The sequence below is a fragment of the Odontomachus brunneus genome, unplaced genomic scaffold (genome assembly GCF_010583005.1).
Source record: "Odontomachus brunneus isolate Ranch 3 - 2012 unplaced genomic scaffold, Obru_v1 Obru_scaffold_186, whole genome shotgun sequence".
In the NCBI taxonomy this organism is placed as follows: Eukaryota; Metazoa; Arthropoda; class Insecta; order Hymenoptera; family Formicidae; genus Odontomachus; species Odontomachus brunneus.
Genome location: NW_022639636.1, coordinates 297,850 through 310,201, shown reverse-complemented (window position 1 = coordinate 310,201; position 12,352 = coordinate 297,850). Strand labels below are relative to the sequence as shown.

The window sequence follows — 12,352 nt, the reverse complement described above, 5'->3', positions numbered from 1 at the left end:
CTCTCTCTCTCTCTCTCTCTCTCTCTCTCTCTCTCTCTCTCTCTCTCTCTCTCTCTCTCTCTCTCTCTCTCCCTCTTTTATTTATCCTATCTTAATTGTGCATTTTTAAGACATCTTTTAGAAGTCTGGAACATTTTTTAGCATCAACATACGCATCAACATAGTCGAATTTACAGTATCGTTTAAGAGGAATTTGATTTTTTGATGTTTTAATTAAAAATTATGAATACTAATTGTAAGTATCTTAATCGGGTGTCATTAAATTGCAACGTTATTTGCCATTCGTTGCCGAATTTTGGAACAGTAAAGATTAATTGGACCACCTACGGGGAGGCCGGCGTTGCGACAAGCGGCTCCCTTTTCCAAATAAATACCCGCGTGTTGTGCCTCGTCTCGGGTGTAGCACTGGTCTCTCCCCGAAAGACGTCGGTATCCCGGAGCCGTAGCAGCGGGAACGTGTTCTCGTTCGAACGAACCGCGACACATCTCGTCCGTGACACTCGACCCGGAAGACAAGGTTGATTTATCCCTGTTGGCTCGCCGGGCGGAAATTGGATGGGTCCATGTCGAGGGATATCACTGCGCTTGTTTGACATTTTTACGTTAGTACTGTCGATGCGTACGTTCGTTCGTACGAACACCCGTGCTTTTGGGACGGCGCTAATTAACGCGCCGTCTAATCACCGAATTTCCAACCCGAGAAAAGTCGTTTCTGTGAGCTTGTTCAGCTTCTTAAATCTGGTCTACAATGTACTCTTTGCTTCCTGCTTTTTGTTTTCTATTCTTTTCTGGCTAAAAGCTTAAGTCAAAAGAAGATAAAGATAAAAAATGCAGATAATAAAAAGCATATTGTAGATCAGGCTTCAATTTCAAGTGAGTGTCTCTTAAATGTACACCATACTTCACAAATCACTTTTCTTCTTCCTTCTTTTCTAAAATTTATTTAGTGTCGATGTTCGGGTGATGTCTTTCAACAATGATAATCACAGATAAACAAGCTGAAAATGAATTAACCATATCGTCATAAAACAAACAACAATAGACGGAAGATCGTAAAAGTTTGACTAGATTTTGTCCATCATTCGTTAGAAGCCATAAGCGTGTCAGAACCCTCGTTAGCTTGCTTTTCATGGTCGTGAGCATCTTGTGACTTGCGAATGCTGACTCGTTTCGTGGTTAAACGCGCGGAAAATTTCATTGGTCCAACACGTCTCCTCGTGTTTGGAAACTACGGGCTTCGACCAGGTATATCCCTCGGGATCTGGCCGACGAAATTTCTCGCCTCGAAGCTTTTGTAGACGCAAGCGGTGGCGGAGGCGAGGGCGTTAGCGGAAAGGCAAGGCAAGTCAGAGCAAGGGCAAGGGCGTCGCGCGTTAGGTTGACAACAGGGGACTTTGAGAGCGAGGCCACCTGTGCATCCGCTACGTCGTGGGTGGCCTCGTAGGTAAGGCAAAACGCCCAATTTAGGGTGCAGGGTCGACTTAGGGTGGATTTTCGTAGGGGTGGCGTACGCGAGAACGAGATACAGAGATATGGGTGTATGTGTTTGTTTGTTTGTTTGTTGTGTATGTGCAAAGAAAGAGAAAGTGGGAGAATACGAGGAAGAGGAGAGGGAGAAGTAGAGAACAGTCCAGCCACTTTACAGACTACTACAAACATGACGATGTGTAGTCGAACACATAGACAAACTTTCTCGGATTTCCTCTCGTCAACCAACCGCGCCGGTCGACGATTCCTCAAGTGGCGCGGCCGCGAACAAAACGTCCTTTGCTCTCACAGTAAGAGTGCCCCAGCGTGGCGGAGAATGTTTCGATGAGTTTACTCTCCAAAGGGATAGGAGACAGTGGACTAGTGGGCGGAAGAGGGAAGGAAGGAAGAAAGAAAGAAAACCATTTATCAGGTACTTTAATACCGAGGAAACGCTAAGCTGACGATAATCGTATAATAATAGTCAAGTATGTTATAACGAAAATGCAAAGTTATTTATTACTTTACTGTAAAATTTCGCAAAGCACAATACACTGATAAAAAAATGTATTCAACCTAAATAAATATATTTATTCAAATATGTTTTAGTTGCAATAAGAGGTTATTTATTACATTGTAATAAGCAATGATTCACTTTAAAAATATATATAATAAAATTGAAGAAAAATTGTATTCAACGTGAAATAATTTTAAATAACGAATAAATGTTATTAAGATACCGTTCAAATTGAATAACTTATTCTTAACAACTGAAAAATCTAATATATTTAAATTCAGGAAATAGCTTTAAACAAATATTTTTTCAAACTAATGATTAATTTACTTTACAACACATTACAACACATATAGACAAAATGTAAGACGTTTATATTGATCGAAGAAGTGGTGTAGTGCCTGAAGCAACAAACTCATAATCCAGAGGTGCCTCACGGGTCCAAGTTAGAGTCTCACCAGTGCCAGTGAGAATTTTTAAATGTGATGTAACATTGGAAGCAACTTAGTTTCTAAGTATTTTTCTTACACGAATTTTTAAAGAATTTAAAGAACTGTTCAAGGAAGAAGAATAAAGAAAAATTCTTTAAAATGAACAATTTTTTAGTTCAAATTTGATAAATAGTTATTCAATTTTAGTCATTCGATATTTAAATATAATATATAAAATAATTAAATAAGTAAATATTTTTTACAATTCCTTTTATATATATCAAATCTAATAAATAATTCATTAGTTTGCAAAAAATATTGCATCCTGAACAATATTTCTTTTTAATTCAAATAAATATTGGTAACATTTTAGAAAATCATTTATTCAAAACAAATTATTTTTTTCAAATTGACTAAATTTTTTTATTAGTGTACACATAATTCGTTAGACTATTTAGATAATGGTAATAATAATGATGTCGGAGAATTTGTTGCATGTTTTACAAGGTTGCATGATAATTAGTTAGGCAGTTAAAAATTAAGTTAAATGTTAATAACTTTTAACTTAACTTAGTTAATTTCAAATAATTGAATTTTTAACTTAAACTAATTATACTAAAATACATTAACTCTAATTTATTAACTTTTTTATATAAACTAAGTAAATTAAAATTATTTTGAGCTTCTTACAATATAAAATAAAAAAAATAAAAAATAATACAAACAAAATATTTTTTGTATCTCTAAGTACCAATGTTCTTTTCTTGTATAGAATTCTGAGCATACAAAAAACACGCAATCGCTATTTTATTAAAAGAGTATCTTTTTATATCGCATAAATTTAACTTACAATTAAAAAGGTAATTTTCTAAGTAACGTATATTGCTTTGCATAATTAATTGTTAATTTTAATAAGTTAATTTAACTCTAACTTTACTTTTAATAAAATTAGTCTTTGTTTATGTAACTTTTAACTTAACTGAATTATTTTTATAAGCCATTAACTTTAAGCTTAAAATCTTAATATATTAATATTCACCCGCGTGCAATCATATTTTTTGGAATATACAGTACAATCTAGGTCTATTAAACTTGCAAAACTTTAAACTTTAAAATTTTAAACTTATAATTTTATTAAAAATCAATATCTAATTAATTTGGATATATTCCTTTTTCGAGAGATATAGAAAAATCTCAGTTACAAGATGATAGGACAATAAAATCAAACAAACAGGCTTGCGTTATTTTTAAGTTTTCTCTTGAGAAAAATGAGTAATAATCCAATATTCTTTCGAGACTTATAGACGTAATATTGTACGCGGCGGGTTAACATTTTGGTTAGAAAAGAATATTCACTTATCCAATCTTGGTTTTTCTTTAGAACCTCGTTAAAGTAGACTTACCTAATTCCGTCGATTTATCGGGTCTCGTAATTTCTCTCACGCCGCTTTCATGAAATGAACACTTCACTTTGTCCACGACATATAGTGGGAAAATAAGAGGGAAAAAGCAAAAAAATCCGTTCAATTTCTACTGTGCGACAGAGCGCACCTTATCGAGGAGTTAACTATCGCGCGGCGTTCGTATATCGCGACGATATTGCGGCCGCTTATCTCACCTCGGTCAGGAACAATATCGGACTCGGCGATGAATCAGCTGTTACGCTGCCTCTCTTACTCTTTTTCTCTCCCGTCTCCTCCCATTTTCCAACTGCCAGAAAAATCTCGGAGCTAGCCGATGCATCCCCGGCGCGATTTCGCTCGGCGTAACGCTTCGTGAGGATTCCCGTGCATCAGCGACGCGTCCCTATCTCTCTTCTCCAATCCCCCTGATTCCATGGTCTCTCCCGTTAGTTCCCTCCACCCTCCCTCGCCCTTCGCTCTCTGGTGACGGTGGTAGGTACGACGCTTCTCCGCCTTCTTCTAATTTTACGAGCCGTTGACTCCCGATCGATGGAACGAACTGTTTCGAAACAGCCGGCCGTTTTCCGCCACGCGCCGTTGCTGGCCCGGTGACGTAATTTTCCCTTGGAGCAACGGCGATCCTGCGCTTGCGTGCCCCGGTAATAAGATTGGGGAATTTGCAAGAGATCGGCGATGTTAATACAAGTCCGAGGGTGACCGGATCCTCTGCGAATCCGATTGCGCGTACGATCTTCTCCCACCCGAACTAACCAACCGACGCTTTTCCTGCCTGTTACAGATCACGAAGCTCAAGATCGACAGTAATCCGTTCGCGAAGGGCTTTCGAGATTCCTCCCGTCTCACCGACTTCGAGAGGTGAGTTGCATGACATCTTAGATTACACACCAGTGAATTTAACCCCGTCAGCGTTCATTGTTGGAACGATGCGCGAGGGTACGTCGATCTCCTTTCTGAATAAATTATTAGATGTACTATCAAGCATAGATCATAAAAGCCAATAAAAACTACGCAAAATATTGATTGCGAGACACATTATATCCATAAAAGAACAAAAAAATGTAGCGTTGACCGCACCGAAAAATTAATGAAATATTTCAATCATTATTCCGACTCTCTTCAATGGAAATGGAAAGAAGAGAAACCAATGAGTCACTCGCGTGCCAGTCTTGAGGTATGCATTGTCTTTCCGGTATTCCACATTTGTAGTCTTCTTTTTAATGATCCGTATCTATATAATAGCGGAGAAAATAGGAATATAAACCACTTGTTTGTTTTAGACGAAATATTCAACAATAAATGCAATATTAAATGTAATAATTCAAATACGTATTAAATACGATCAGAAATATTAGCAGATATATTTCTTATAATGTATTTATATAATTATTAAGAAAAAAATAAATTTGTTTATGTAGTGCAAGAAGGGATCTTGAGAAATATGAATAGTAATATTAGAAAGGCATGAAAATAAAGAAAAACTTATTTTTTGTTATTATAAAGCTGTTAATGTTAAAACATTTTTTTATTAAATTACTTTGAATGTAAAACATTGTAAAAATATAAATAAAATAATTTTTTAGGAAAATCAAAAAAATTAAGCTCAATAATTCAAATTATATACATATTCTTTAAACTTATGAACAGAAGTTGCAAATGAAAATATTACTTTCACATTCACTGCATAAAACATAGAAATATAAAACGTGGCAATATGGAATTTGTTCCATATATTACTATCCCCTATTATTATTTCCCAAACAATCTAATGAATCACAAAGTAAAAAAAATATTTGCAAATTACTATCTCTGCAGTTTTGAAGTTTAATCTTATTAGTAATCGACACATTATAGCTAATATGTTAAATTTATCAATTAAGACTGGAATAAAATTTTGTGTATCTTAGCTTATGAAAAGTTTTAATAAAACTGTTTACTAGAACAAAAAACAAATCAACTTATTTTAATACTATAAACGTGGTATTGATTCCTTTAGTGGTCAATAAGGACTGTAATGGTTATATTTATTCTAGTTACAGACAGATCACAGCAATTATTTAAGAAATCAGTCTTGTTTTATATCACCACCATCTCCCTTATTTGTGCACTATTTCTTTTTTTCACTTTTACTGAAGAGGATCGGAATAACAATTGATTGATTTTTCAAGGCATTCAGTGCCTTATTTCTTTATCAGTTTATTTATGGATGTAATATATGTATTTCACAATCTTGCGATATCTTGCTTAGACTTTTATTGATTCTTTTGATTCATTTGCTTATTTTCATTGTCAATCTTTTTTGTAACATACCTTCATCGTAACGTTAAATTACTAAATTATTTGCATAACCGAAAAAATTGTTTATCTATAAAATCTGGCATTTAAAGAAGATTCAAAAGAGCGTCAATTTGAGCAATTCTCACGAGCGCAATCCAAACACATGTTGATAACAACAGCACAAATATGTCGAACGCGTGCGTGAAAAGAGAAGGAGAAAAGGGAAGAGATCCCGCCACGATGTCGCCTTGAAGAGTACGAACGACAGACGAGATACATAATGGAGCAGCTTCCCTTTCAGGGAGACGATGGAGTCAATGTTGGCGGAGCAGCAGACGCTGAGGTTTCCTCCTCGACTGCCCTTTGAGATGGAACAGCTCCAGGCTGGCGCGGTGAGCAATCTCAGCCTCGAGGAGAAGGCCCTCTGGGCGGCGCGTTCTCAAATGTTGCTGAGAGCGGCGGCGGCTGTCGCCGTCAGCCCTTACGCTCAACTGGTCAGCCCTGCTTTGGTTTACCCGGGTGCCTCAACAGCTAGTACCAGCCACCAACAGCAGCAACAACAACACCAGCAGCAACAGCAGCAACAACTTGGCCACCTCTGGTGGGCTTCGTCCATTGGACCGACTCTCTTCGCCGCGGCGCACCATCAGCAGCAGTTAGCCGCCTCCAGTTCCCAGCAGAATCCGACGGGACCGGCGGCGCCTCGACCACTCTACCCGTCACCCCTCGCCCTGGCGCATCACCGATTCTCACCCTATCACACGGCGACCGCCCCGAAGTCCTCGACGCCGGCCGCACCGTCGCCGTCACCGTCCAGAAGAGCCACTCCGTCGCCCACGGACAGTCTCAGCAGGGAGGCGCAGGACCTGTCACCCTCGTAGTCGCCGGCTCAGTTAGGAAACTGCGTTGTGTTCTTCTCGTAGAAAATGGGCGAGATGGACTCCAGGTGGGCTTCGACATTTTTTAAAATTCGAGGTCGTACCGCACACGACGGCAATTCATCGATCTCGTTGAAAAGAAAGTGCTTCCGGTAGTGTGTCACGAATATGGTGTCGGACGATTGCAAAACCTTTTCACAGAGAAAAGACCAACGAAAGTTGAGATTTTCCGCCACCGAAGAACGTAGCGATAAGCTACGTCGACACACTTGCGAAATGCACGGATCATTAAAAGGATACTGAACACCGACATAATGCAATTTCGTATTTTGGACTGTTTTTCTATTTGTTTGTATAGAATTGCAAATGCTTATACAGAATAAAACACGAAAAAAACGGGTTTCATTAAATTAACATGATGTTTGGTTAAACCAGTCTTGATGGAAAGAGAAATTCTGTTTATTATAACGAGATATTCTAGTGTGCAATCAGAACATTTAGATGAAACACTGCTCAGAGTTTGGTTGCTGCGTATATATGTAATCCAAATGTCTGGTTATTATGATCATATGAGAAAAAAAACATAGTTGGATTGATATGACATATTTGGTTAAACGATTGTTGGTACAAAATTAAATTTTTAATTATCACAATCAAATATCCTGTTATTCCACGTTGATCGCAATATATGTAGACAATATACAACAAATCTATCTATTGGAAAAGTGGTATAGCGTGTAATACAGACAACTCACAATCCAGAAGTCTCGGTCTCGAATCCTACCAGGATAAATATGCGTTTTTCAAATACATTGTAACAACGAATCAATTAAATGGTTAATTTCAAGGAAAGTAGTCATACTAACACTTTTAGTGAAGAAACAACTTTTAATTAAAAAATTAATAAAACTTCTAATAATAAATATGAATATTTATTATTAGATATAATATTTTTTATTAGATTTAATATTTATTATTAGATTTAATATTTAATATAATTTTACTACTATTGCACATGTAACTAAATTTGTCTGATTATAAATAAACCAAATTTGACTAGTTAAATTTACTAAAATTATGGATCCTTCAAAATTCATCAAATAGTCTTATCAATATTTCAGATTAATTTAGTCCAACTTTTTTTCTGTGAAATATAAATGTCAATGAATGACGCGGTACCTCCTGTTATATAAGAAACATTAAAACAAATTGTTTTTATTCACAAAATTTTTGAGATATTTTTTTATTCAATGACACTTGTACTTTCTGACTCTATATAAACAATTCTATACAACCAAATAGAAAAACAATACAACATCCAAGAATCAATTTATATCAGTATTCAATATCTCCTCAAAGGTGTTACGCGAGAGAATCGCGTTCACCATCGTGCGACACTCCTTTTTCATGAAGACAAGAAGAGTTTAAGCGCAACGAAGATCGATGTTGTTTATCGTGTCATTTGTACAGTTTAAAACATTTCTTTTTTCCTTATAACTGCGGTTTCTGAAATATGCCCTTGGAAATCGTAAGACTTTCTCTTTTCCTCTTCTTATTTTATTCTTTTATCATTTTTAATTAAACGTGCAATGTTTGTCGAATGGTGGCTTGAAATTCCGAAAGAATCAGTCTCCATTTCGTTAAAATAGAGGATGACTGTGCAAGAAAATATTTCCATTTATATATAATGTGATATAAAACGTTATATGAAATGTTCGCGTGACGGAGATCGATTCTTTTCGCATGCTTTGAACGCGAATGTAGGCGAATGTGCGAGAGAATTCACCTGGCGAACCCTCTCGCGTGGCGCGTCACGCGCCGCAAGACGTTCGAAAGGAGAGGAAAGGGCATCGGGAGGATGTCGCTTGCGGAACTCGGCGATATCGACCGAAATCCGCGGAACCCGGCGTGAATAGCGACGATAATTGTGGTGTCAAAGGTTCTCGACGTTCGTGCGGTCGAGCTGGCATCACCGGCGTTGCATTCTGTCCTTCTCACGCTACAGCAAGAAGAGAAGCGCAAACGAACGGGAGAGAAAAGAAACGTAAGACTATCTCCGCGAGTCTCTGAATGTTGATCGCCTCTCGCGACTGAACTCTTGACCTTTGGCGAATATGGTGGCAAGTACAGAGGACTCGAGCCCTCTCACGTGAGTCGACAATTCTATTGTCTCGCGGCCGGACTCTCTGGGACCGAGAAAGGCCCCGGACCTCTCTGTGGTATATATATCTACACCTCGATCGACGATCGGAAGTGATAGGACCGCGCCGCCATTATGGTAGTCGGGATGCACCTACGAATGCATTGTTGCGAATTCGTTAGGAAAAAATGTTGTTGCACGAAAAAAGCAAAAAAAAAAAGAGAAAGAAGGATCCGTTACACTCGCAGAAAACGCCGAGAAAAGTTATTGTGAGATATTGCATTATATAAGTTCCCTTTTTGTTTGGGAATTTTTACGCGAAATACATATCCTGCGGCGTCACACACACATATACACACACACACACACACACGCGTGCGCGCGCACACACGCATACAAATTTATTTCGCGGAGATCCTTGGAAACTGTGGAGAGGCACGTTTACGTTCAATCCAAGATAAATTATTCGACTAGTCGTTTTATTAATTGAGTGAACTGCTCGCATCGCGTTACAATTTTTCTATTTGCTTTTTTCTATACATATACCTAAAGACTTGGCAAAAAATGGATATTTCGCAAATAGTTATTAGCGATATACAAAGATGTATTTAATGTTAAATATAATTTCAATTTAAAATTACATTCGTTAAGAAATCTTGTGTCACTCAATGATCTTTTGTTTTATATTATCAAAATAATTTCTTCGCAGATGTGTATTTTTATACGGAAAGAACACACATACTCAGTCCCTCAGATGCTTTATTATACATTGAATCGATAGCCTTTTTTCAGCCGTATTGATTTTCAGCTATGCACTTCTCATGATTCTTGATGAATCAAAAGCAGCGGGAACATGTTCAAAGAAAAAAAAGTAACGTTTGATAGTTTAATGTTTTGCATGTAAAGAAGATTATCCGCTCATATATAACACGCAGTCAGCAAAAGAAGAGCAGGTATGTTAAGAAAGATAAGTACGAGGTTAACATATATAAAATGAATGCAAATAATTAATTGATAACTTCTAATTACGCATTACATATAAGCGAATAACACTTTTTACTGACGCATACGTCAAACTGTCGAAATGTCACATTTTCTTTGAGCAAGCTCCTGCTTATTGAATTAATCAACAGTTGTGAAAAAACACGTAGCTAGAAACAAATGAGGCTAGTCGAAAATGTTCAATGATTATCAATCTGGTGAATAGTAAGGCATCCGCGAGACTGAGCATCCGCGAACACCATTGCATGCGTTCAGCAGAAATGAGCGTTTAGTGATTATTGCTCCTGATTGATACAATCTTTAGGATATATCAATGATCTAAAAGTATACTCCAACCACAAACAATAACTATGAAGTATTTACTAAGCACTCACTTCTGTTGAACGCGGACATCGTTTCGACCACATCGCTTTTTCTTATATAAAGTAAGCGAGCGCGCGCGCGAAGAAGAATACGAACGTTGTAAATATGTAACCATTCTGGTTCTCTCGAGGCGGCATAATTGCCGGACATAATACACGTATATGCATCCTTAAGGGCAACTAAGTTGTACGACAACTACTTGTATATAGATATACATATACCCAGTCGCGACGCGCGTAAAAGGTAACTACGCCACTATCTCTTGTAACATAAGTTGTATATTTCGTATCACGAGCCTATTGTTATCATTATTTATGTTTCGATTCCGTATTTGCTGAAGTGAGGACAACGTGAAATGAACGCGTTCAAAAATGAAAAGCGCACTATCCGGGACTTGGACGTTCCTACCGCAAGTCTACCGCAAAGACTCGTAAACTTCAACTTCCTCCGAAATTCTTAATCACTTCCGAACCACGGAAATGGAAGAAAAAGAAGAAGAAAAGTTGAGACCGCAAAAGATCCGAAGATCTCGAGATAATTAATAATTGAACGATCCAAAGATTGGTGAGTTCCAAAAATCGGAGTATCCTAGAAAATAAGAAATCAATCTCCTGAGATGAGGATCCTCGACGGTCCTCGGGAATTCTCGAGAGAAAAGCGACTGACGAACGTCCATTTACGGATTCTGAAGAATCAGAGAAAAGCGTGAGTAATACGAGCGCGTTCTTCGCGAGCGCCTAAAGGATTATTATCGCCGCGGCGACTAGCTTTAGTGTAGAGCGTTATATTGTTAATGCTTGTGTTGTGAAGACGCATACACCTATTGCTGTGCAAGCTGCTCCCTTGTAAATAAACCCTAATAAACTCTTGTACCGAATGTACTGTACCGGATATTTTCTCTCGTCGAATTTCTTTTCCTTTTATCCTCAAAATATTCATTTCGCTGAGTTACAACAAATTTAATTATACACGCGCGCACACACACACACACACACAATTATAACAATATATCAATAACACTCTAATTTTATCGTTGCGAAAAACGCAACAATAAATATATTCAACAGTTGCCCTGCAATAATTGTCGCCATCACATGAGCCGCGTATTAAAACTAACAAGGCAATTAGAACATTTTCGTCGCACAGCAGTTTATTCTACAAACACGTGGAACGTGCATGAGGTCTGCTCTTCCTTCCTCATCTTTGGCATGGGGTAAGTCCTAACCGTAATAGTAGTAAGAGACCATTATTCTGATTAGAACGATTCTCTCTCTGTCCAGGCCTGGCGTGTACACGCTTAGGCAAATGTTGGCGGTTCTGTACGGTTAACCAGCTACAGGATGCCTCGTTTAAAGGCATCATCACGCGATCCTCTAGCCGACCGTGCGATTAGGGGATGAAGGAGTCACCATCTGCTTGGGAAAGCAAGCGAGCTGACGAAGCAGACTGACCGTCCGCCGACGCGTCGTCACGAAATCGCTTTCGCGAATGCACATCCTTTCCGTCGTTTTTATTAGCGCGCTGCGAGTGCATCGCAACGCGACGGCGATAAACGTAAATTGCAAGTTTTTTAAAACAAATCCGAAAAAAGTTCGAGCAAGACAAGCAATTTCGAGAAAGTTCACGGGGAAAAAAGTTTCGTTAAATTAACCTGACAATAAACAAGCCAAACGCGTGTTCGTTAAAAAAATAGGCTTTTTATGAACCAAATTCAGTTCTAAGAACCAGAAATTCAGTTGCTTTTAAACAAAATACGTCTCGTTCATTGTCAAATTAATTCAATCGAACTCTTTTCTCTTCGTATTCTATTCAGTATTTCCAATGCTTCTTATATATTTCCATTGATTCTTCGATATGGT

General features: G+C 37.8%; 1 protein-coding gene across 2 annotated transcripts in view; it reads left to right on the top strand.

Moving 5' to 3' along the window:
* Positions 1-11,426, top strand: part of LOC116851673 (T-box transcription factor TBX20-like) — a 109,422-nt gene extending 97,996 nt beyond the window's left edge. Inside the window, exons 5-6 of one of the 2 annotated variants that reach the window (XM_032831327.1) lie at positions 4,615-4,691; positions 6,412-11,426. In XM_032831327.1, coding sequence (XP_032687218.1) covers positions 4,615-4,691; positions 6,412-6,991 — 657 coding nt within the window. In that variant the 3' untranslated portion in view covers positions 6,992-11,426. Of the gene's footprint in view, positions 1-4,614; positions 4,692-6,399 lie in introns of both variants that reach the window. The other variant, XM_032831326.1, reaches the window with a different exon arrangement.
* Positions 11,427-12,352: the final 926 nt, after the last annotated feature.